General features: G+C 35.0%; 1 protein-coding gene across 1 annotated transcript; it reads right to left on the bottom strand.

The window, feature by feature from the left end:
• Positions 1-3536: 3536 nt before the first annotated feature.
• LOC145957954 (zinc finger BED domain-containing protein DAYSLEEPER-like) lies at positions 3537-4392 on the bottom strand. Its single transcript, XM_083074392.1, has 3 exons — positions 4123-4392; positions 3695-4001; positions 3537-3604 (listed from the first exon to the last, which is right to left on the bottom strand). The coding sequence occupies exons 1-3, from the start codon at positions 4390-4392 to the stop codon at positions 3537-3539; spliced, it is 645 nt and encodes a 214-aa protein (XP_082930518.1).
• Positions 4393-27502: the final 23110 nt, after the last annotated feature.

The following is a 27502-nucleotide window of genomic DNA, read 5'->3' as shown; positions in this document are numbered from 1 at the left end:
CTAGTAATTGATTACATTAGAGTGATTTGTCTTTACCATTTAAGCTTGATTCACTCATTATCTTTTGAAGCTTGGTTGTTTTTAGTTTATGAAAACATGTTATTTTTAGTCTTTGTTTTAGTGATTTAAAGTTAAAGGGAGATTAGCCTTAGCTACATTAAACCTAACTTATTTACTTAACCAAGACTTACACAAAATAAATGAAAAATTTATTCAATTACATGACTCTTCTTGATCTTTTGACTCCTCACTTCATCATGTGAAAAGCCAAAATATCACTGCATCTTTCTTTAGCTTCATCCTATTCTTTTAATCACATCATTACTAACACAAAAAACACCATTTGACGATCTTATTGCCACATCCTTAGATAGCATTCTACTTAGGAAAAATTGTTTGCATTAATGGACTATGGTTAACCAAAAGACTAACCCAAATTTTTGAGTTTATTTTTAATTTCAGGTGATTGAGGGACTAACCTCACAACATTACACAAATTCAAGGACCAAAAATTCCCTTTACTCATAACAATTTATATCATCCTATCATCTAGACGTTAAGTTCATAAGTAACTGTCCATTATCTTATTTTTTAGGAAAGTGGATTTCATGTCAAAAAATTGTCATGATTCAATCTTTAAATGTTTCACTCAAAATTTGTGACATCCTTCTACCCTAAAGCATTGTAAATAAAGATTTTAAGCTATAAAGATAAATGTTGAAGCAACGCCATAAAGGAATTTCTTTTTAGCCTTTCCTTAGAGGTAGTTTTGGCAATTGAACTTAATGAAGATCTCTTTTTTGGAATTTGCATGGCCCTAAGAATGCAAGAACAAGGAATGTAAAAGCTAATACTTGTACATTGCATAAGTTAGATATCGTTCTCCTTTCTAAGGCATGAGTTGAATGGAAAAAAATGCCTTCATAACTTTGTTCTAACCATAGTCTACAACTATTCTCAGATAACGATAAGGATCTGGACCTCCCAAATCTCTAGTGCTTATGTTCTTTGGCCATTTCTCCAACGCTTTTAGCAACTTCAAGTTAGTTGGTGGCCTTTTCTCTCACCTTGGGTGATCATTTGTGTTACTTTGTTGTTGTCAAGGCACTACAAGAAAAATGCAAAATATAGATTGAAATTAGCAACTAAAATTTATCAATCTCTATATTGCGACTAATTTAGCGACCAATTATTAATAATCAATCAGTAACCGATTTAGCGACCAAAATAAGTCGTTGCTAGAAAATTGATCACTATATCTGTTGTTTGATTGTGTTTCATGAACACAGTTTGTGACAGATCAGCGACCAACTAGCTACTAAATTGTAAAAAAGTTGTGACCGAATTAAATTCGGTCGCTAAAATAAGAAATTTTGATTTTTTTAGCTATCGATTATATTTCGGTAGCTAATACATACAAAGCAACCCACCTATAGCGACTGAATTGTATTTTAGAGCTGTGAAAACAGGCTAGCCTAGCTCATGTGGGCCAGCCCACCTTAAAAACGGGCCAACCCAACCCGACTCACTTTTGATTTTGTCAGAATTTTTCTGGCCCAGCCTGGCCCACCACTGGTTGGTGGGTTAAACGGGCCAGCCCACCAACCCACCAAAAACTTTAAAAAAAAATTACCAACAAACACTACAAAAAAAATGCTATTTAGTGGGGGTTATTTTACGGGGGTTTTAAAAACCTCCTCAAATTAACATGATTTGCGGCATTTTTGAAAAACGCTTAAAATTCTAAATATAGTGGCGGTTTCTATATTTTTTTGAGGAGGTTTATGCCCTCCTAAATTCATATACAATTTTTCGCGAAAAAATTTTCACCCTTTTCCCTCTTTTACTTTTCCCCAATTTTTTTCACCCAATCCCTCCTTCAATCACTCTTCCACTCTTCCGCTCACTGAGTTTAGCAGTCATCAACCATTTCGTGCTTCGACCCTCTCGTCTCTCTCGCCTTCAAAATCCCCTTCCTTCTTCCTCAGGTACCATTTCCTCTTTCTCTTTTCCATTAGGTTTTCGTTTCGGATCTCTCATTCCACGTCTTTCGCACTTTATTCCGCAATGCTGGATCCGTTTTCCTTTGTCTTGAAGAATTGACTTAAATTAATCTGATTTCATCACGTCGCTGGTTCAATCGATGTTCAATGTCTTGAATAACATGTTCTCTGGTTCTAAATTTTTTCTAACCATGCATTGAAGTGTTTAGTGAAGGAATCATTTGTTCTTTACGATGTTTATGGTTCTGAAACTTCTGATAAAAGTATGAAACAATCTTTTTAGGAAACTGTTTTGTTTACAGTAAACTCTAACTTGTGCTGGAATTTTAAGGTTCAGAGATTTTGGTGCTTCTGTTCTCGCTTTCCAGCATTTTGTTAGAAACTTAGTTTTCTCTTGCTCTGATTCGCTTTTCCATGAATGGATTTTGAAGTCATTGATTTTTTGAGCTTCTTAGCAGACTAATGATCTTCTTTCTCTTCTCGATAGGCACGAAAGTCAAAGTTTTCCGAATTTTCTAATAGGCCTATTTAAATCAATCTTCAAACTCTATCATTTCATCTAAATCTGGGAAAACATTGGTCAGTTTTCTTTTCCTTCCTTTACTATAATGTTTTTATTGATAAGATTTATGCATTGTTTTACATTTTCTTAAGTTAGCAAGGTTAGTCGTCCAATTATAATATCATTCAAAAGATGCACTTTTTTGGATATGGAGGATCGTAGTATCCAACATTTACAAATAGGATTATCTGCTCTAGTTTGAAGGAATTGTTTGGTTATTACTTTTACTTAATCTCTGTGAAAAAACAGTCACTTGTTTGTATCAAATGTAATTTGGATCTTACAGCTTAATAGATTTTATTTGTCTTATTTGGATAAACTTCTCAATAAAATAAATTCTTATTGGAAAAGTATATAAGAGGATAGAATTACTTCGGCTTCTCCTATAACTCGCATGACTCATCTGTTTTATAGCAATTATTAATATCATAAATAGGGATAGAAAATTGTCTAACCATTCTTATTTATCATGTCTACAAATTAATCAACTTTAAACTTTTTAAGTTGAAGCTAGATTTTAATGTCTTTAACCTGCCAAATACATTTGATTTGTGTTATAACAAGGTTCCGTCCAACAACAGTACAATAATGAGTATAAATCCTAGCAATGGTACTCTCGGCCCAATTTGCATCTGGGTTGGCTTTTATTTGTAAGTATCCACTTCATACAGTAATCCACTTCCTGGTGAGCTAAAATAACATAATATATAGTCATAAAATTAGCATTATTAATAGTCATAAGTCATAACTCATCATACAAAATTAAATACAAACCATGATAAAAGTCCAAAATAAAAAGTTTCAATGTTCCATCATACAAAATTAACTACAAACCATAATCAAAGTCCAACTCCAAAATAAAAAGGTTCAATGCCTCATCATACAAAATTAACTACAAACCATAATCAAACTCCAAACTTCAAAATAAAAAGTTTCATTGTTTTATCATACGAAAGTCTTACAAAATAAACTTAATTAGAGTCTTGCACGGAAATGTCAATAACAATTTCTTCTCTTTGCATATCCACTTTATCTCTACCTACAAATAGGAAAAAAAAGTGTTAGGATGAGCTATTGTAAAAATAAATAAGAAATTTTTCATTATAAAAATTATCTAATTCTTCAAAACCATGTAACCAATTTTGAGTTAGAATGAGTAACTCTACATTTTTAGGAAGAATGGTATAGCGATACTTAGTTAGCACCTGAGACCCAAGACTAAAAATAGATTCACTAGCAACTGTAGTGATTGGAATACTCAACACATCACAAGCCATCTGAGAGAGGTTTGGATAACGATCATGACGATCCCTCCGATAAGCTAACACATCTAACTTTTCATGAAACTTTGGATTAAAATTTCCTTCCTCCAAATCTAGATCCAATTCAGATTTTCCATTAGCAGTAACATTTTGGCTCAAATAGTCAACATATTCCTAAGACATTACAAAGAAAAATAAATTCATTATTCATTATTCAATGATAATTACTAAATAAAAATGAAATTAAATAAAGTACTTTAAAAAATTATTAACTTATATCAAAGGTATCAATTACTTGCTCATCATTTGTATATGAAATTGGTTGTGGTGGAAGAAGAGACACATTAGAAGTTGAAGCATTTGACTCATTTGATTTTACTTTCTCATACTCTTCAAAAAGTTCATAAATTTTCTTTCTTAAAACACTAATTTTCTCTTCAGAAGTAGAAGGCTCAATTTTTCTATAAGCAAACTGAATAGCTCCAAACTTCATTCGTGGGTCAAGAATAACACCAATGGCAAGAATCTCACAATAATCATGCCAATACTTTGAAAACTTAGTCATCATTTTTTAAGCCATCTCTTTAATCACTAGATCTTCACACATAATAAATTCACGCAACAATTTTTCAATTTTCCAAACTTGCATAAAGTACCGATTAGATGTTGGATAAGTGGAGCCTGATATCAAATTTGTCATGACAAAAAAAGGCTTCACGAACTCGCACATTCTTGCAGCCCTATTCCATTCATCATCTAATGGGCAATGAACATAATTCCTATCTCGAATAGCCAAACAACCAAACAAACTTTTGTATTTAATTGCACTATCAAGCATAACATAAGTGGAATTCCATCTAGTGAGCACATCCATTCTCAAACCCACCTTAGTATCAATACCCCTCACTTGAAGCACACATTCTTTAAAAGCAATCTTTCTAGCTTTCGATCCTCTTACATATTTTATACTCTCTCTAATTTTTTTTCAAAGCACCACTAGCCACCCCCAAACCCTCTTGAACAATGAGGTTCAATATATGTGCACTACATCTCACATGAAAATATGAGCCATTACAAATCAAACTGTTCTGCAAATTAAATTGTGCTTTTACGAAATTTACCATTATGTCATTGGCACTTGCATTGTCCAAAGTTATGGAAAACACTTTCCTATCTATTCCCCCAATCAAGCAAGATTTCAAATATTTTTTTTTCCATTTCATGACCACCATGTGGAGGATCTAACTTAGAGAAGGCAAGAATCTTACTATTTAGTTTCCAATTAAAATCAACAAAATGAGTAGTTACAAAATGTATCATTCCTAAGTTATGCATGTCCAACAATCAGATGTTAAACAAATCCTACTATTAGCTTTATGCATTGCATTTTTCACCTTTACTTTTTCTTCATCATGAATCCTCCAAAGGTTAGAAATAGTTGTGTTCCTACTAGGAATTCTTAACCCAGGACATAAATACAAAAGTAACACCCTAATCCACTTATACCCAACAAAACTAAATGATACCCCATGTTCAATAATAGCCATTGAAAGCAAATCTTCAAAATGTTTTTGATCTATTTCTCTAGATCTCAACTTGCCAGCTTGATCAATTATCATATTTCCAATTTGTGCAGATTTTTGTTTTTGCTTTAAGATGTCACACTTTTGCAAATGACGTAACATGGAAGAAGTTCCTATTTTTACACCACCAAAAACATATTCATTACCACAATGGTTGCATTTAGCTTTTTCTGTACCATCTTTTACCCAAGTTTAGTAAAAATATCCCAAACTTTAGACATGGTTGTCTTAGGCTTCTTAGTTGACCTAGAATCATCAATATCTTCAATAATAAGAGAAAGTTGTTCATTTAATCCAACATCAATAATTTGCTTATGAGTTTCAGAGTCCATTCTGTATATTGAAAACATTAATAAAAAGAAAGTTATTCATACAATCAAAGACCAATATATCACTGGTAATGATCAATAGAAACTACCACTCATAGATTTTTACTACACATTTTAACAATCTTCTTATCTCAAAATCTTCTAAAAAAATTGTCCTTATTTTATGGTGACTAATAAAAAAATCATAAAGTGAAGATATAAGAATTAAAATGAAAAAGAAAAACTCGTATAATGGCTAAAATATAAAAACTAATAAAAACATAAGTAACGACTAAATTATTAATTAATTTTTTATTTATTTTTTCTTACGAGTTACACCAAATGTTTATTCTTTTATAAAATATATCAACGATTATTGATTTTTTTTTAGTTGTTAATTAGTTTTGTTGAAGCATCCATTATAATACTTGATATAATTTTAATTTAGTTTTAATGTAATATACATCATCCAGCATAGATAAAATTAATATACATCATCCATTATTGTTTTGAAAGCATAGGTAAAATATATGGATTTCATTATTTGGGCTTACGTAACAAGGTGAAGGCCAATTCCATTGGAGCCCAAACCTAATCCATTATTAAAAGAACAAAACCTTACACAGTACACACCCTCTCAATCTCTCATCCCCAAAGCGTGTTGTTGCAGGCAGAGAGAGAAAAGTTGAAGTGGCCAAAGCAAAAGAAAAATGGGTCACGTAAAAGGAGAGAGCACCTTAAGCCGAAGAAGTCATCCTCTGTGAGGCTCGTGAGGCGCACAACGAGTTTCCTTTGATTCTTTGTGACGATGACGTGTTCATAATCCTGAAGTTGAAGTTGTTGGTCTTCCTCCAAGTGGAACCTGTAGAGGGGGGCAGGAGGCGTGGAGGTGGAGCCGTGGAGGGCGATTTGTATTTTGTTCCTTGCCAGAATAGGGTTTTCAGTCTTCTGACCGTTTTGTTTTGGAATTAGCGTTTGGTGTGTGTGTGTCTCATTGTATTTTCTATTGCAAGAAAAAAAAATAGGTGGGCTGGTGCCACCACAGGTTTAGCTCAAGTGGGTCGGGTTTAGATTTACCCACTTATTATAAATGTTTCATTTATTTTGGCCCAGCCCAGCCCATCTTTAAGGTAGGCCAGGTTGGCCCACGGGCCATAGCCCATTTTGGTGACTCTATTGTATTTGGTCGCAAAATATTAGTTAAACTTAGCAACTGAATAATATTCGGTTGCTAAATAAAACTTAAAAAAAACAATATAAATTGCTTAAAAGTGATGATAATATTGTTGGTGAGTATCAATTTCATTTTTTTTTGTAAGAAAAAAGACATTAATTTATAATAAAAAAATTTATATACACTCCTACATAATTAATACCAATAGTTAGTGGAAAAAAAATCAGAGGTTTCTTTTTGACGATTGGATTTTTAGGCATTTTTTTTAATTAGAGTATATGAATTTTTTTAAAATTTCTTATTTATTTTGATCCATATTTATAATATATATTTCTAACTTATGATAACTTTATTTTTAAATAAAGTTTTAGATTCAAATTTTATTGATAGAAGAGATGTAATTGAGAAAAAAAATTATAACATCATCTCTCTTTTTAATAGGAAGAGTACAAATGTATTGTCTTAACTATTAGTATTTCTTGGTTGTTGTGTGTTTGTAATGGTTATCAAAAGTAAACTGAAATAAAAATATGAAATATTTTTTTAATATATTTTAAATAATTGATAAATTTTAATAAATTGAAAATGTTGTCTAAGATTAAAAATATCAATAAAGTTGAATATTTGCGTGAAATTCTTTATTTCTCATTTTTTATTTGGAAAATAAATAAATTAATATTTAAATTTGCTTGTTACAATTTTAGCTAATTTTTTTTTATTTATCTATCTGTGTTGTAAATTATATTTCAACTAAAATAAAATAGTTTAAAGTTATATTAATTAGTCTGGAAAAAATATTATGAATCTAAGGGTCGAATGTGGCATGAAAATAATTAATTTAAAGTTAAAATTTGATAATTTAGTGAGTGTTAGAATTGCAAATTTACCAAGTAAATGAGTAAGTAGATAATTGATCGGATTTGTTTATTTTTCGCTCACAAGTTTTTTTTATTTTAAAAAAGGAAACTAGTTAGCCCAAACTATTTTTTAGTGTGTTTCTTTTCCCTTCACAATGGGCTAGTCCCACAAATGGCCCAAATAGTGTACTCCAACTTCGAAATCAATCCAATGGTACAAGAAGGCTATAGGAACGCATTTGTCGAAGGTTCGATTTGAGAGTGCTAGAAGGTGTCGTTGTCCTATGCTATGTTTTTTTTTGAAAGATAACTACGCCAAATGATAAAAACCAACAATTGATTGTTGGTAGTATAAAATAGATATGCTATGTTTTATAAAAATGGAATCTAACTTATTTATATGGTATAAATATATTTTAAAGTTTAATATTAATAATAATTTATTTAAAAAAATTATTTTTGTAATAAAATATCTAAATAGAATATGAATTTATCTTTCAACAAATTTATAAATTTCACTTTATTATATAAATCAACAAGTTTAATATTTAAAAAGATAAATAAAAGTATAATTTTAATATATTATAGTAAATTTAATATAATAATAATAATAATTATTATTATTATTATTTATTTTTATTCAAATAGATCAACCTTTTAAGTGTAATATAAGTTTTTTTTAATAGCTTGTAGCCTATACTTTTAAACTAAATAGATTATAATAAAAACTTTAGTTTGACCTATTTTTAAATATATGTGATTACTGTACGTTTATTGATTTCTGTATTGATTTCTGTATGTGGATTGAGTAATTTACATTATTTTAAAAAATTGTTTTTTTTTGTTTTAGAATATTTATGTTGTTTATAATAAAATTCTATTTAAATAAGGAATTTGATTCTTTTAATAATGAAAAATTTATACGTAAAAATTGAATTCAATATATAATTTAAATAAAATTAAGCATATATGTACTAAATCAATTATTCATCTTTTGTTTGATAATTCAATTATGTTTAATTTAATTTAATATAATTACGTTTTTGTCTATTTGTATTATTCATAATATAATATATGTTTGATAGGCCATAAGACTTTTACTCATTTCAGTGAATCCAGTGGCCCATTTAAGTTAGCATGCGAGATACGATCAATTATCCCTGTTCCGCACAATCCCTGAAATTGAATCATAATGCACACGAGATTCGATCTTTCTCACAAGGTCGCCTTCGAGATCTAACAATCCCTGTTTCTTGTTTTAGCAACCGAAATAACGATTGAATTGATTCGTGGATATTTCCAAGTTTTTTGCAAACGATTTAGAGACGGAGATGTTGACTATATTTTGTGACCGAATTAGAGAGCGAATTTAAATATTTTTTCAATAAATAAAAAAATTCATGACTGAAATTGCAACTAAAGAATTCGGTCACAAGATTTATCCCTAGAAGCTAAGCGACCAATACTATAGCGATGATTTCTAAAGTTCTAGCGACGAGTGTATTCGGTTGCTAACTTGCAACGAAAACAATTTCAGTCACTATTATCAACAACGACCAAATAGAAGTGCAAAGTCCATGTGGTCAAATAATTTAGTTCACTTGCCATCTAGAAGTGCAAAGTCCATGTGGTCAAATAGTAAGGTTGGTTCACAACATATAAATACGAGGCTTAACAAAGCCATTTGTAACTCTGCATAGCTTTCAAGGGTTCTATTTCATGCGATACGTTGGTTCGTTGCAAATAGATCATCATTATATTATGGTTTCTTTGGTAAATTCTAATAAGGCTCTTAGTCATTCATCTTTTACATTTTTTGACATATGAAAAGAGCATCCTAGTTGTCGTTTTGTAGTTGAGGAGGTTTGAAGTTCTCCTATTATAAGTTGCCCTATGTTCGTTTTGAAGCAAAATTTAAAAAATCTCAAAGTTACCCTAAAAAATTGGAATCATGAAGTTTTGGGAATGTTCTTGCTAATGTGTCCTATGCCTGGGCCAAGTTAGAAAGCATACAACTCCAGGAAGTTGTTGACCCTCAAGTGGAAGCTTTGGCTTGAATAGAGTTTCAAAAGGCCCTTTTTTTTAGGAGTCTTACTGAAGAAAAAAGTCTAGGCTTCGACGACTTTCTAATGGGGATCGCAATACAACCTTCTCCATAGAATGATAAACTATAAGTAAGTGAAAAAATAAATGAAATGTCTAAATGTGAATGATCACTTCTTAGACTCATCTTTAGAGATTAAGGACTATGTTATTCAATATTACTCATCATTGTATGCTTTTGATAACATTGCATTCCAAATGACATTGTGTAACTAGTGGTTCCTTTTATGGTCACGAGTAAGGAAAATAACATGCTCATGAATCTTCCATTGCTAGAAGATATTCGAGAGGTAGTGTTTTCCATGCATTCTACTGGTTCTTGTAGATACCTACTTTCATCTGGGACATGCAAACAAGGAAATGGGCCTTTAATGGGAGACAAAGAAATTCTTGAAGACCCAAATATGACGTCAAAATGGATCAACAAGACATCAGAAGGCCCAAAAATACCAAAGGATGAATTAGGAGCTCAGAACGAACTGTTCCCAATCTGGAATAGATTGTTCCAAACTTCTAAGATAACTTAGAAATCCTAGGTCAAAACGAGGTGTTCCCAATCTAGAACAGGCCATTTTGATCCAATTTGCTATTAGTTAATTTTAAATCTGGAATGGGTCATTCAGATTTCGAAACGGATCGTTCCAAACTCAAAAATTGCTCATAATAAACTAGTCTAGAATGCCCCGCTTCGGTGATCAAAATGGCCCATTCTAGTCAAGTCTAACGACTATAAATATGAGACTCAAGTACAGTGCTCAAGACTGAAAAAAATTGCCTACTAGAGTTCCATATAGCTCGAATTCTTTTCTTTCTCGCCCTCCTTATATTTCTTGAGATTTGTGAGCTAGAATTGTAGTGTGTAAGGCAGACAAAAAGCACTTCAAGTCAACCATATTGAAAACATCTTTTATAAAAGCTCGCTCTAGAGGTATTTCTATCATAAATATTGTTGTAAATAAAAGCAACCATGTAGATGTCTTAGGTTCAATCGTGTAATTTTAAGATTAAGCATGTAAATAATCATTAATAAAGGGTACCAATGTGAAATTTTACTCTCTATCTCGCTAATTTCATCATAGAGTACCAATATCGGGCATTATAGGTTTCCTAACACCTTTCCTACGAACCCGAACCCAATTCTGACTATGAGGGCCATTTTGGTAATTTTAAAAATCTTTTGATGGAAACTAATGGGAATACCACTTAAGCAAACTTTTATAAAAGATGTTTTCAATATGGTTGACTTGAGGCTTTTTGACTGCCTTACACACTACAATTTACCTCATAAATCTCAAAAATTACAAGAAGGGGGAGAAAGAGAAGAATTTGAGCTATATGGGACTCTAGTAGGCAATTTTTTCCGCTTCCACTTCTGGTCCCTAACATTGTGTACAAGATGTCTATTTATAGGTGTTTGGTCTGACTGGAATGGACTTTCTAGTTATCAAAATGGGGTGTTCCAGATTAATCTTTTGTGGCCAAAATTTGAATTTGGAACGACCCATTTTGAAATCGGAATTACTCATTCCAGATTCACATTTTTCATGTAACAACTTAGGTTAGAACAAACCATTTTGGATTTAGGAATGACCCATTCTAACCTAGGGCTTTTAGGCCTTTTTGGTGAATTGGAACAGCCCATTCTGAGTTCTTTCTCAACCCTTTATGCTTTGGGGCCTCTTGATGTTTGTTTTGGTCCATTTTGATGTTATGTTGGGCCTTCAAAGTCTTCTTGCTTTTTTTTTGGATACCTCGGACAAAATTGGGTGTCTACAACTACCCCTCTTTACTTGTACCTTGGATGGTTATGTGTTACTTTTCCAAAGTCAAGTAAAGACGTAGACATTTCGTCCAAGTCTTCTCTCTGTCCCTTTGTATAAGTGCTTCCATTTTGCTTCCTCCAAATAGATGGGTTTTCCCATATCCTTGTTCCTTGGAGTAGTTGAGTGTCGGGTTGTGTGCTCCATTGGGGAACAAGGATGGCAAAATGTACCATCTAAACCTCTAGTCTTCATATGGATGTTCAATACTATTTTTCTTGCCTTGTGATGGTGAGGTGAAGATCTTTTCATGTTCTCTGCGAAGTGAGTATGTTCTTAGCTCAACCTCTCTAGGCTGGACTAGTATTAGGGCTTCTAGTCGGCCTAAGTCATAATGTGAGTACCATCTCTCCAGACTTCTCCTTATGACTTTTTCGTATACCAGTAAGGGAGATGAGTATTCTTTGAGCTCAGCCTCTCCAGTTGGACTGATATTAAAGCTTCAGCTAACCCAAGTCGTGATGTGAGTATCGTCTCTCCAAACTTTCCCTTATGACTTTGTCATATACTAGTGGGGGAGATGAGTATTCTTTGAGTTCAGCCTCTCTAGGTTGGACTAATATTAGAGCTTCAGCCGACCCAAGTCGTGATGTGAGTACTGTCTCTCCAGACTTTTTCTTATGGCTTTATCATATACCAGTAAGGGAAATTAGTATTCTCTAAGCTTAGCCTCTCTAGGCTAGACAAATATCAGGGCTTCAACCGACCCAAGTCGTGATTTGACTACCATCTTCCAGACTTTTCCCTTATGGATTTGTCGTGTACTAGTTTGAGAAATGAGTATTATTATGTCAAGCTCTCTAGGCCGTCTATCGTGATGATGTAGTTTGAGGAATCTGGTGATGACTTTATTTGTTTGATTGATTTACAGAGTGGGCTAACTTAGGGATGACGTGTAGAAGGTGCTTGATATGCCCCTATCTTGGGTTGTCTTTGCTGACTGGGTTTGAAGGTTAGCAGAAACTTTATGTTGTTCTTACTGTGTGAGTATTATGATGTCTCTCCAAGCGTCATGGATGGTAGAGATTTTGGTGTTGTTTCCCCCATATGAGCCTCTTCAAGCATTTCCATTGGGTGAGGAAATGTGTGGCAAGGATTTTGGTGTTGTTCCTATCGTGTGAGTATTGTGATGCCTCTCCAAGCATCAATACTGGGGATGTATGGCAAGAATTCTATATTCTTCCCTTCACATGAGTATTATGATGCCTTTCTAGGCGTCTTTTGGGGATTTTTTGACCGGTTATTAGTTGGCAGGTTTTCTAGTGTTGCTCTTGTGAGGTGCGTATTATGATGCCTCTCTAGGCGTCTGTTGTGATGTTGAGTATTATTATGCCAACCTTTCTAGGCTTCTTTCTGTGATGTTTAGTATTGTTGTGTCGACCTTTCTAGGTTACTTACTTTGGTGGTGCGTATTGTTGTGCCGGCCTCTCCAGGTCGCCTACTTTGGTGATGGTGAGTATTGTTGTGTTGGCCTCTCTAGGATGCTTGCTTTGATGGTGAGTATTGTTGTGCCAGCCTATCCAGGATGCCTATTTTGATGATGAGTATTATTGTGCCAGCCTCTCTAGGCTTCCTACTTTAGTGATTTATGTGATCTGATTGCCTATTTTCTTAGGCGAGGGTGTCTAATGAAGATGTGGGTAATTTGTAGGTAGTGCTCCTGTGTTGGTGGGTGAAAAATCATCCTCTTGGTAAGTTGATCATAGTTGTGTTGTTCTATTTTTCTACTAGGGAATCAGGAGATGATGTTGATGATGCCTTAACAAACTTTGTTGTCAGTTTGTTGTTAGGCAGGAGTGTTAGTGAACAAAAGGCAAATGATGCCTATTGATGTAGTGAAGGGGTACTATTGATGCCCCAATTTTGGATGTTTCGCGTCTATTTGGGCAGTTATCCATTAGGGGTTGGGCATGTGAGTATTATTTTATTGAAGCTTCTCCAAGCTTGGGCTCTACTGTCAAGATTTAGAGTTTGAGTATTATTTGGGCTGAAGCCTCTCTAGGCTTGGTCTGTACTTGTCGATAATGTTGGGGTAGGCTACTCTCTTAGTCGAATTTACTTGTGTGGGTCTTGGTTACCCAGTGATCAGTCTAGCTTGACTGAGGATTTATATATGAGCGATTTTGCCCCTTATTTGGATCTCAGGCACCTAGTAGCCCACATGGCTATTGGTTCTCGCTTGGCTCTCAACTAGCTCCTCTTAGGGAGTAAATGATGGCTTCTTAAATAAGGGAGGTATGATGACTCTGCTCTTTATTCGGATCTCCGATATCTAGTGGCCTGAATGACAATGAGTCTTGTATGACTTGGTTGGGTGTTTTTGTTGGTACATTTCCTTAGCTTCGATTTTTTATTGTGTTGAAGCTTTTCCTTTTTCTGTATTATTTTTTGTCGTCGCTATTGGTGGAGAGATCTTTTTCTCCATGGCATTTGTTGGATCTTTATTAATAAATATTATTTTGAAAGCCACTCCTATCTTTGGTGAGGAAGCCATTTTGGTCTTGACATTCTCTTAAATCATCCTTGATTTAGTTGAAGAGTAAATCTCGATAGAAAAAAAAAATAAAGCGTGGTGGAATCTTCATGCTTGTAGGCTCGCTTATTCTTCCTCGGCGAGTTATGCCCCATCTTGTTAACATGCCTTCCTTTGCTTGGTGACCATATGGAACCACTTGTAAGGCTTGCCCTTGTTGGGCTAGGCTTTGGACATGGTTTTGGCTCTTGAGGCCCTACTTGGCTATTGAGCTTTTTGGCATTTTATGGATGCTTTGGCTCAAGAGTTCTCCATGATCCGTATCAAATAGACACAAGTAAGAAATGTAAGGATGCAAAAGAAAATGCAAAGTAGGAATTTTTTTGTGTTTTTCTTTCAAATTTGAACATATACCCTTTTGTGCATACTTGTTCCATATGCATGCTATGCAATGATGCTTCTACGTTAATACTTAAAAGGCAGATAGATTTTACTTTAAAGAAATTAAACTATGCACATTAATTATTAACATGGATTGTAAGCCTTTAGTCGTGTCGAATTCATTTCAAGTGTTGCTTCTTGAACTTGAGGTTCGTGCAGTTTGGCCTTCTTGCTTGTATAGGATATGATATATTAGCCTTTAGATCAAATGTACCTAGACTCTATTTTAGAACACCTCCAACTTTTCCCTGTGAGTGTTCACTATGCATATTTCATGTATCTCTCAATACTATCTTAATGCCATGTAGGTCAAGAGAAAAGAAAAGAAGGGTGAGATGGAAATATAATCCCCAAGGATCCCTTTGGAAGAGATAAGACCAAGAAGGGTGAAGGTTGATCCAAGGAGGCTTCCACTTGAAGACCATTGGGCCTTTAACTAGGTCCATGGTAGGAGGCTAGAGTAGGCTTCTATAGAGGAGATTCTTATTAGACCTATGCTCTTCATGAGCATTAAGTATGATTCCTCTTTTTAGTCCCTTAGTTTCCATTGTATATACCTTGTTAGATACTTGTACATAGTAGTTGCTTGTATAAGTATATTCTACCTTTGTATTTGTGAGACACTTTCTTTCTTTTATTATAGGTTATCCTTTAGTATTTTAGGGTATGTTACTTGGAGACTTTTGCTCCATTTGACCTTTTATTAAGGGTCATTTATTTTCATATTTTCAGTAGTAGAAGTGCGATGACAAATAACAAGGTGTATAGGTGCAACTAGTAATTGGGCTAGAATTAGGCCTATGCTAAATTTTATATATTGGGCTTGTTTTGTTCCATATTTTTCAAGGAATTGATTTAGCTAGGTCTCACCATCATTTGGTGAACCTAACTAAACCAACTCCAAGTTTTTGGATTGGATTAAATATGGAAATTCAAGTCTTGGCCACCTAGCCTAGTTCCTTTGACCGAATTGCTTGGCTTGCTTTGCACACTTTGGAAGCTTGTGCTACAAGTTTCTAAGTTAGCTTGCTTCCCAAGCTTCTAAGTTATAAGCTTGCTCCACAAGCCTCCTAAACCAACTAGGCCGGTCAAGTTAAGCTAACCATGGTTCTCTAGCTTGCACCACAAGTTTCCCTACTCTATATAAACCTTTTTTCTTACCTTTGTAATCACTTTTTGATGATATATTGAGTGAATTCCGAAATTGTTCAGAAATTCTCTCTTCTAAAAGTCTCCAACCTCTTTGATATTCATCCAATTCTCTTATCCTCTTCAAGCAAGAGTGTGGTGAGGATTGAAGTGACTTATCTCTCTTCCAAGGAGTGGCACCTCTTGAAGAGTGTTCTTCACCAAAACTTCGTGAAATCTGAAGCTTCTCCTCCATTGGAAGCTTTTAAAAAGTTAAGAAGAATCAAAGAGTCAAAGGTCTAAGGAGAAACTTGAAGAGGAATCAATATCAATCCGGTTCCAAAGCAAGTTTCCATCAAAGGGGATGTATATATATTTTTTGCAAAAGGTTTGTTAGAAGGGATTTTTCAAAAATATTTTTTAGAAGCATGGTTGAATAAGGCAGGCTTAGTGTTTAGGATTGCTAAACAAAACATATTTGTTATAGGGAAATTATTGTCTTAGTGCTTAGCCCTTTTTTTGAAAGTTGAGTGATGGCTTGGGGTTGTGCTTTGATTGAATGATCCCCTCTAAGCTGCCTTTTGATTTTCAACTCAAGTTAATGCTTTAGCATCTTAACTTTTGCCTAGGTCACTTGAGATGTGTTCCCTAGCGAATATTTTTCTTTTGATCTTTACTTTTGCCTAAGTAACCCTTTTCACTTATGGGTCTCCTAGCGAACCTTGCCCTAGTTTTTGTGCAACCCCCTTTTGTGGGTTTCCTGGCAGGCTTATATTTTTGTAGTGTTTGTTTGAGATGTAGGATTCCCTTTTTATTTAATTTTATTAACTTGAGTCATGTTTAAGTCATGCTTTCAAATTTTATGTAAGGCTATCATTTGAATGGAATCCCTATTCCAAACACGCTTTGTTTATTACGGGTTATTTAATGGGGTTTATAGTAAAGAGAGAGAAAATAAATGAGATAGATAAAAATTATGGCATTAAAAATAATATTTTTATTTACACCTACCTTTTTAATGTAGCTCGAAGGCTTGGGCATGCCCTGAGTTCGTGATTCGTACACAAGGAAAAGAAAGGAGAATGTCCCTTATAGAGGTTCGATACAATTGAGCCTTCTTCTGATGCCAACGTTTGGGAAGTTCTTATGAAAAGGGAGTTGTCTCAGCTTTTCCTTCCTTGAAGATATGGCTGGCTCGTATCCTAATCCCTAGCATCTTGGGTCATCTCAGAAGTTTGGTAGCTTTTGATGGAGGACCACCCTTGGAGCTTCATGTGAGACCCATTACTAGGTTCATTGCTAGGAGAATGGAAGAGGATAAGGGAGCTAACACCCTTAGAGACATGCTCCATATGCTTATAAAAATTCTCCTAAGCCTTGTAGTGTAGGATTAGCTTTACTCCTATTTTACCCTTGTCTTTAATTTCCTATTTTACCTTGTATTTTGGGTACCTTAGACATAGGATTTATTTTTCTTGTATTTCCTATTTTACCCTTGTATTTTGGAGTACCTTAGAGATAGGATTTTATTTTGTAACTAAGGTATTTTATTAGGGTTGGAAACTAGGCCTAGACGTGTTTTTAGTGAGCATTAGATTTATTTTTGGACTTGGCAAGGCTTAGGCCCAAGAGGAGGGAACCTAGGTTCATGATCTTATCATTCACCTAGTTGTAGCTTAACCAAACCCAAAGATTCCATCCTTGGCCACCAAGTAGCATCTAGGGTTAATTTAGGTTTCATTTGAAGTGCATTTGGCTTGCATTACTCGGCCATGCACTCTCAAATGCAACCCTAAATGCTTTGTCCCTTCTATAAATACCATAGGCTATCCATCTTGTAAATACTTTGAAATTTATGATATTGAGAGAGCCTTTGAGCCTTAATATCTTCCTTAGTCCCCTTGGTTATTTCAGCCACCTATCTTTCTCATCTTCACCGTGAGTGTTCTCACCTTTAGGAGTGGCCTTCATCCATCAATGAAGTGAGCCAAAACCATAGAGTACATCCTATCATTTCATCAAACACCTAGCCTTCATAACTCATTCGGTCATCATCATCAAGGCTAGAAACCTTGGAGTTTCATGATCTAAGGAGTCTGGTTCCCCTTCTTGATGTTCCTTATCCCATCAATGCAAGGAGTAACCTATTAGCTTTAGTCATTCTTTAAAGGTTTCTACCATGCCCTTATTTTGGTTGGTATCCCTTTTTTAAAGGGCATCTGTGATACTAAGCTTCCATTGCTTGAGACCTTGCCTATGTGAGCAATCCCTAGGGTTTCCTCTACTGTATCTACATTAAAGATGATGAGTGGCCTATTGATAAGTAGTTCCTCTTCAACTTGAACCACTGTTCGGTTATCATCCACCACGAACTTAACTTTTGGTGGAATAAGGAGGGTACAACTTACGCTTGATGCATCCATGACCTTTCCTAGGAGGCAATTGTAGGTGGGAGCAATAGTAGAGCCTTGGAGTATAACTTTCACGGAGTCTTGCTTCTTAGAGGGAATACTCGAGCTGCCTTTCAATTTTCTACTCGAGCAAACATTGCTTTTTTTTTTCCTTTCTTTTCTTTTGTGTCCTTTTGTCCCTAACTTTTGCATAGGACGTACCTTATCGAGATTTTTTTTCACCCTAATTTTCGCCTGGAATGCCCTTTGCAAGCTTTCATTCTAGTAGGCTTTTAGCAATGCCTTTGATTATAATGATTCTTCCCTTATCTTGGACTTATCTTGGTTAGAAATATCTATCTGCTCCGCCTTGTGTGTTTGAGAAGCTTATCCTCCTCCTCAGGTTCTTTTTTCTTTCTTCTTTGGATTTCTCCTTCTCTTTGGAGAATTTTATCTTGTAGCTTACTAGGAGTGTGGACCTATTCACTCCTAGTTATTCCTTTTATCATGGTGATGTTGGATGGGTCTACGATTAATCACTCTTGGATTTTGCAGACCTGAAACACGACTTTATCCTTATCATATGGGGAAAGGCTTGATGTCTTGATAATTAATTGTTTCGACATTCTTTGCCATTTACCCACTTAGATAGTAACTAGTTTAACCTTCAAAACATGTCCCGCGCCAAAGTGCGGGTTTGATTACCAACGTTTTAGTTTCCATAATTAATGTGCATAGGTCAATTTCCCTTTTTATTCTTATTTATTTATTTACAAGGAAGGAATAATGTTCTAGATGAATGTCATGCAGAGAGAGTTAAGAATTAATAAATATCAATTTCATTGATTTTTATTGTGAATGCATAAATAGATTTTGACAATATCGAGTGAGAATCTAAAGAAATTTTAAGGTGGTTGATGTCTGCGTGGAACATACCTTAATAATGCCTATGTCTGCACTATTTTTTTTTCAAGACTTTTGTCTTAGTGGACTCGTAATTTGCCCCAAAAATTTTATTAATAAAATATGTTTTTTGTTATAGTGGGCCTTTTAAAAGCAGTGTATATTAAATTCTAGAGGACTTGTTTCAACAAAAATATCAAAGTAAGGGCCCGACCATAATATTTTCAAAATTGATTTGGACCTTTCTTTATAGTGCAGATACTATCATATATTAGAACATTCATTTTTCTTAACTTCCTATACATGTTGCTACCTAATCCTTCCATAACTAATAAAATAAAATGAATGAGAATTAATGAGCTAGTCTAAAATGCATGTCATAGTCTTTTTTTTCTCTTTTGCCTAAACTTTATCATGTTTCCATTATCTAAAAGGAGATTATGCATGGTAAATATAGGGATTTCTATTCATTTTTTTTAATAAAAAAACTACCTATATGATGCTTAATGAGATGATGACATAAGAATGTACAAAAGGGTATAAATTTCATTATTTTTATTATCTGCTGTTTACTTAGAATTTCAATCCGTTCCTATTAAAAACAAATAATGCAAATAAAAAAATGAACACATATATGCTTAATCAATGTTCACCCACGAACGGTCATGTTCAAATCCATGGTTTGGGGTCCCTATCAAGAAAAGTGCGTTGTATAGGACGGTTCTAATTGTCCTTACTGGTCTTTTAAGGCCCCCAATGATGGAGGACCATCCTTGATGGAGGAGGCCCATGGGCTAAGGGCCCAACTACTAGGGCTATGGCAAGAATGATACATGAAGAGTGGGCCCAAGCCCAAGGGAAGCCCACCACTTTATTTTGTTGGGCTTTGTATCAAGCCCATTAGATTAGGGTTAGTATAGGATTGGGCCTTAGTGCCTTGTACTTCTTTTGGGCCTTGTATTTTCGGCCTTGTAGTGTAGGAGTTTCATTTAGAGGTCATGTGAGTTTAGGGTTATTTAGGTTCCATGTGAATTTACATTAGCATCTAATTAGAAGCACATTTGGTGTGCATTTCGGCCATGTGCAACACATGCACATGGTGTGATGCGAAATGCAACTCAAATGGCCTCCTAATTACATGCCAAATGAGTGCACATGGAGGGGGTGGCCGGTTGGCACCAAAATTTGAATTTTAGAATTCAAGTTTTGGCGCCTAGAGTTAAGTTAACCATACCATGGTTTTTACTTAACTCTAGGTAAACCCAACTTAAACCCTTAACCTAATTTCACCTATAAAGCTTCCTATGGCCGAGTCTTGTAGTACTTTTGGAATTAATTGAATGAGATTTCTGCATTTGAAACCTCTCCCTCCGAAAGTCCTTTGGTCACCTATCTCTACCCTCCTTGAGTGCTTCTCTTTGTAGAGCTAGGTCACCTTTCTTCCTTGGCATTTAGCTAGAAGCAAGCTTCGGCCACCTTGAGTCTCCTTGGAGCTCCAATCCTTGACGCCTCTTCCAAGGATCCGTGGAGATTTGAAGTTCTTCCTATGTGCATCCAAGTGGAAACACATCAAGTGGTATCAAGAGCATCCGGTTTTGTCTTCAAGAGATAAGTTTTGATCCTTATCTTTTGAAATTTTTGATCCGTGGTTTCTTCATCTCATGTTCATCTTGTTCATTTTTGTGTTTATTTCATTTGAGAGTTGCTTCCTTCCTAGATCTAATTTGAGCCTTAAAATTTGATGGATCTAGTTTCTTGTTGCTTGAATGATTCATATATGCGCCTATGTTATATGCTTCCATGAATCATGCTCTCTCCTTGTGCTTAATTAGGAATTTTCTACCTATTAGCTTTTTGATTTGTTTGAGTCTTCTTGAATTTTATTCGGTCATTGAAAATTGTTTGAGTCTTAATTTTTGTTTTGAATCCATGTTTAGTAAGGTTGTGTAGTTCTTTATATGTTCATCATTCCTAGCATTGCTTGTTGATCCTTTTGAATTTTTTCTTTTGAAAGTTGAATCAATTTTTTTCTGGATTTGGCCGAGATCCATAAGTGTTTGTATAAGCTCATCAAATTTTGTTTTGAATTGAGTTCATGAACTACTATTAGATCATTAGTAGTTTTCTTAGAATTTTAGGTTTTCCAAATTTTGAAAATGTCTTAAATAATTTGTGTAGCCGTGAGTGTTTGATCTTAATTTTGTGGTGTGTGCTGAAAAATTTGTGTTACTAATTCAAATTTGAATTTGAATCTTGGAGCCTAAAACTGTGAGCATGTGCCATTCCAAAATACAAGCATGAAAAGCATGTTCCATTTATCTTGAATTTGAATTTTATTTGGCTTGTCATTTGGCAATTCAAATTTGAAATCCGGTTTTTAGAGTTCCATAAGGTGACCGAGACTTATATGATTTCTAAGTATTGAAAGAAAAAGGCAACTCCTAAGTTTGTAAAAAAAAAATATATTAGAAGAAAGATCAAAAGAAATTCAAAACAAAAGTGCATTAAAAAAAAAATAGCTAAACCTAATTTGAAAAGCAAAAGCCAATTAAGGAGTTTGAAATCTAAATTGTTGCTTCTCGGTTGTATATGTCTTTTGGCATCATAACATTTTCAGCTCACCTATTTCTTTTGAGTGTTTTTGGTTTTGTGCATCTAATCTAGAACTATTCCTAGGTCAACTCCTTCTTGTTCTAGTCAACTACTTGTTTGTGTCATATAGTCTTGTCATCTCTTAATCTACTCTTGTTCTTTGTTTGTCCTCACTATCCTTTGTTGTTCCTATATTTGATTTAATCAAAGTGTGGCCTAAGTTTGACCTAGCCTATCTTCCTAGAATCTAGTTCTACAAGGGTCATCAAAAGAAGCCTAAGGAAAGGAGGAGAAAGGAAGCTAGAGAACTCTCGGTTTTGACTACTTAAACACAAACCATAAACACCTTATTGGCTGGATTGGTGTGGCTGCTGGACTGGATTAAACCGTGAAGATTGAAGGAGATTCAATTTGAATTGTATTTGCATTTAAAAAAAATAAAATATATATAAGTATTAGTGACCGATTTTAGTGACCGATTTTTTCCTTACCTATTTGAAATTTTGTTGCAAATTTGGTCTCTAATTCATCACTAATTCTTTGTGGCTGTTTTTAATTCTTCATTCCAGCCACTTGTTCTTTGTTGTTCATACTTTGTAATTGGCCATTTCAAGGAGTGTCTTGGGAGTGTCTTTGGTACACAACCATCTCTCCTTAATTTTTCAATTTTCGTTAGTGCATTGGTGGGAGTGGTCCTTGATTGATCTTTGGTATCTCTCAAGCTCTCACCCTAGGACACGTTTAGATAGCTTATTTCTCTTGTTTATCTTTTGTTTAATTGCTTTCCTACGACTAGTATGCCATAGCTCATAAAACATCAAAAATAATTTTCATTGAAAAGAATTTGGTAAAGATTAACTACAAAGGGGATTAGTAATTTTTACTTGAAGAGGCTTGGTTTTTAAGTGGCTCTTAGTAGCTCACCTCCCTCCAAAGTTCAATTTGTATACATAATCCTCTAAGTACTTAGTCTTAACCTTGTACAAAAACAATTGCTTTTCAAAGTTCATTCATAAAAAATAATCTTTCACCTATAATGGAAGAATTTTCTACTCCTCATAGTGATACTAATTCAAGTGATAACAAAAGTTTTACTAAATTGTCACGAGAATTAAGATCACTAAAGATATGGAAAGAGCAAGAATTACAACAAAAACTTGAAAAAGAAGCTCAATTTGCTCTAATGGAGGAGGAAATTCGTTTATTAAAGGAGAAAGATAAAAGGAAACATCATCATGGTCAACATAGTTCCTACGTTCATAGTTCCACACTAGGAGAGTCAATGCATGATAGCCTAGCTTTAGGAGATCATTATCAACCACCTCCTAGGAGAATCCATAGGACCTCCAAGACAAGGGAATCTAGGGTAGATCTTCCTTATTTTCATGGAAAAGATAATGTGGAGGGTTATCTAGACTGGGAAATGAAAGTGGAACAAATATTCACTTGCCACCAAGTGAGTGAAGAAAGAAAAGTGTCCCTAGCCACCTTGAGTTTCCAAGGTCATGCCATGTATTGGTGGACCTCTCTTGTAAGAGATAGGGGTCTCCATAATGAACCTCCAATTCAATATTGGAATGAATTAAGGAGTGCCTTGAGGAGGAGACATATACCCTCTTACTACACTAGGGAGCTTATCAACAAGCTCCAAAGACTCCATCAAAAAAATATGACTGTGGAAGAATATATACAAACGATGGAGTTGTACATCATGAGGGCTGGCATTAGAGAAGAGGAAAATATTACCATTGCTAGGTTTTTGAGTGGATTATCCTATGAAATAAGAGATAAGGTTGAGCTTCTCCCTTATAGGGATTTGGATGATTTGGTTCAACTTTGCATAAAGGTTGAACAACAAAATTTACGCAAAGGTTTTCAAACAAGCTCATACTCATCTTCTTTTTCTAAGGATAACTACAAGAGAGAAGGTAAGAAAAATAATTTTGAAAAAAAGACTACTTTTACCTCCAAAAATCTAGACAAAGGTAAAGAAAAAGATAAAAAAAATAAACACTTCACACACTAGCCCAAAGTCTAGTGACATAAAATGCTTTAAGTGTCTTGGGAGAGGCCACATTGCTTCTCAATGCCCTAACAAAAAAGTGATTTTAAGGGGCCAAGACATTTATAGTAGCCATGATGAAGCTACTACTTCTTCATCTTCAAGTGAGGATGAAGAAGAAGCAAGTGAAGAAGAGTCATGTGAGGTTACTTATCCTTATAATGGGGAACTTCTTATGATGAGAAGGGTCCTCAATAACCAACCTAGTGATACACAATCCCAAAGAGAGAACATCTTTCACACAAGATGTAACATTTCAAACAAGGCTTGTTCTCTCATAGTGGATAGTGGATCTTGGTGCAATTGTTGTAGCACTAGGATGGTTGAAAAGTTGGATTTGACTACCACTCCCCACCCAAAACCTTATCAACTTCATTGGCTTAATGATGATGGGGATATGGTGGTCAACCAACAAGTGGAAGTAGAGTTTTCTATAGGGAACTATAAAGATAAAGTTAAATGTGATGTAGTTCCTATGGAGGCTTGTCATATTTTATTGGGTAGACCATGGCAATTTGATAAACAAACTCATCATGATGGTCTAACTAATAAAATAACTTTCACACATAAGGGTAAAAAGTTTGTGCTTCATCCTTTATCACCTTCACAAGTGATAGAAGATCAAGTACAAATGAAGGCCAAACGTGAGCAAGAAAAAGGAAAACAAAAAAAAGTTGAAAAAAAAAAACTTCTAAAAATTGATGAAAAAGAGGATTCTAGAGAGATTAATGTTCCCTCTCTAGAGATAGTTCAAGAAGAGAGTTTTCAATCAAAACCTTTACACAAAACTTCTCTCTTTATTGAACCATCTTCTCATATCCTCATGTGTAAAGGAACATTAACTTGCACTGCCACATCTCCTTTGGAAACTTCTCTACCTTTTGAGGTAAAAACTCTTTTAGAAGAATTTGATGAAATATTCCCTAAGGAAGGCCCAATTGGACTTCCTCCTTTTAGGGGAATAGAGCATCAAATAGATCTTGTGCCTAGGGCTAGTCTTCCAAATAGACCAGCCTATAGGACTAATCCACAAGAAACCAAAGAGATAGAGAAGCAAGTACAAGAGTTGTTGGAGAAGGGTTGGATTCAAAAGAGTCTAAGCCCTTGTGCTGTACCAGTCATCTTGGTGCCAAAAAAAGATGGAAAATGGAGGATGTGTTGTGACTGTAGAGCCATCAACAACATCACCATAAAATATAGGCACCCAATTCCTAGGCTCGATGACATGCTTGATGAATTGCATGGGTCATCCATATTTTCCAAGGTAGATCTTAAGAGTGGATATCACCAAATTAGAATCAAGGAAGGTGATGAATGGAAAACCGCTTTTAAGACTAAGTTTGGACTATATGAATGGTTAGTAATGCCTTTTGGGCTTACTAATGCACCTAGCACATTCATGAGGTTAATGAATCATGCCCTTAGGGATTGCATTGGTAGATTTGTAGTAGTCTATTTTGATGATATTTTAATCTATAGCAAAAGTCTAAGTGATCATGTGGATCACCTAAGGCAAGTCTTTCTTATCCTTAGAGACAATCACTTGTTTGCCAATGTAGACAAGTGCACTTTTTGTGTGGATAATGTTATTTTCTTAGGATTTGTGGTCAGCAAAAATGGGGTTCATGTGGACCCCGAGAAAATCAAAGCCATCCAAGAATGGCCTATTCCTACTAATGTTAGTGAAGTTAGGAGCTTCCATGGTTTGGCAAGCTTTTATAGACGTTTTGTTCCTAACTTCTCTACATTAGCTTCACCTCTCAACGAGTTGGTGAAGAAGGATGTGGCTTTTGAATGGAAGGAAAAACATAACTTAGCTTTCTAAGAACTTAAGCTTAAACTTACTCAAGCACCTGTTCTAGCTTTGCCTGATTTTTCAAAAACTTTTGAGCTAGAATGTGATGCTTCAGGTCTTGGCATAGGGGCTGTATTGTTACAAGGTGGTCACCCCATAGCTTATTTCAGTGAAAAACTTCATGGGGCTGCCTTGAACTACCCTACCTATGACAAGGAGTTATATGCTTTAGTTCGTGCCCTTCAAACTTGGGAACATTATCTTGTGACCAAGGAATTTGTCATACATAGTGATCATGAATCACTTAAATATTTGAAGGGTCAACATAAATTAAATAAGAGGCATGCAAAATGGGTTGAGTATTTAGAACAATTTCCTTATGTCATCAAATATAAAAAGGGCTCTACAAATGTAGTAGCTGATGCTTTGTCAAGAAGACATGTTCTATTGAACACTCTAGGTTCTCAAATACTAGGGTTTGATGACATCAAGGAGTTGTATGAGAAAGACCTTGATTTTGCTAACTTTTATTCTGTATGTATTCAAAAACCTTACCAAGGTTACTATATTTCTGAGGGGTTTCTTTTTAAAGAAAACAAACTTTGTATACCCCAAGGATCTATTAGAAAACTTTTGGTTAGGGAGAGCCATGAGGGTGGGCTCATGGGGCATTTTGGAATTGAGAAGACTCTTTCACTTTTGAGAGAGAAATTCTTTTGGCCTCATATGAAGAGAGATGTCCAAAGGTTTTGTAGTAGTTGCATTGCTTGTTTACAAGCAAAGTCTACCACTAAACCTCATGGGCTATATACCCCCTTGCCTATATCCTCTTCTCCTTGGGTAGATATCTCCATGGATTTTATCCTTGGATTACCTCGAACCCAAAGAGGAAAGGATTCCATATTTGTGGTAGTGGACCATTTTAGCAAAATGGCACACTTTATTCCATGCCACAAAGTGGATGATGCAAGTCACATTGCTAAATTATTCTTTCAAGAAATTGTGAGACTACATGGGTTACCTAAGACTATAGTCTCAGATAGAGATGTTAAGTTCCTAAGCCACTTTTGGAAAACTCTTTGGGCAAGGTTAGGAACTAAACTTCTATTTTCTACCACGTGTCATCCCCAAACTGATGGGCAAACCGAGGTAGTTAATAGGTCTCTAGGGACTATGTTGAGGGCAATCCTCAAGGGCAATAAAAAGTCATGGGATGACTACCTCCCTCATGTGGAGTTTGCCTATAATAGAGTGGTTCACAAGACCACTAACATGTCTCCTTTTGAGATTGTATATGGCTTTAATCCTCTTACTCCTTTGGATTTATTACCTCTCCCTGATGTGGCTTCTTTTATTCATAAAGAAGGTACATCTAGGGCTGAGTTTGTTAAGAAATTACATGAGAGGGTTAGAGATCACATTCAATCCCAAACAGAAAAATACCAAAAATATAATAATAAGGGTAGGAAGGAAGTTATCTTTAAGGACGGTGACTGGGTTTGGCTCCACCTTAGGAAGGATAGGTTTCCTTCTAAAAGAAAGTCCAAGCTTAGTCCTCGAGGAGATGGACCCTTCCAAATCCTTAAGAAAATAAATAACAATGCCTATATCCTAGATCTCCCTTCTGAATATGGTGTTAGTTCTAGTTTTAATGTTTCTGATCTCTCTTTATTTACAGGACTAGCTACCCATGAGGAGGATGCATTGGATTTGAGGACAAATCCTCTTCAAGAGGGAGGGGATGATGGAGGAGGCCCATGGGCTAAGGGCCCAACTACTAGGGCTATGGCAAGAATGATACATGAAGAGTGGGCCCAAGCCCAAGGGAAGCCCACCACTTTATTTTGTTGGGCTTTGTATCAAGCCCATTAGATTAGGGTTAGTATAGGATTGGGCCTTAGTGCCTTGTACTTCTTTTGGGCCTTGTATTTTCGGCCTTGTAGTGTAGGAGTTTCATTTAGAGGTCATGTGAGTTTAGGGTTATTTAGGTTCCATGTGAATTTACATTAGCATCTAATTAGAAGCACATTTGGTGTGCATTTCGGC

The sequence above is a fragment of the Cajanus cajan genome, chromosome 5, assembly GCF_000230855.2.
Source record: "Cajanus cajan strain Asha chromosome 5, NIPB_CcT2T_4, whole genome shotgun sequence".
NCBI lineage: Eukaryota > Viridiplantae > Streptophyta > Magnoliopsida > Fabales > Fabaceae > Cajanus > Cajanus cajan.
This window is presented reverse-complemented; position numbering and strand designations above follow the sequence as displayed.

Bases quoted from the DNA above. Each gene is read 5' to 3' on its own strand.
- LOC145957954 (XM_083074392.1), bottom strand. From the start codon at position 4,392: ATGACTAAGTTTTCAAAGTATTGGCATGATTATTGTGAGATTCTTGCC. The intron at 4,002-4,122 runs GTAATTGATACC...GTAATGTCTTAG, and splicing joins CATATACAAATGATGAGCAA to GAATATGTTGACTATTTGAG. The intron at 3,605-3,694 runs GTTTTGAAGAAT...TCCTATTTGTAG, and splicing joins AACTCAAAATTGGTTACATG to GTAGAGATAAAGTGGATATG.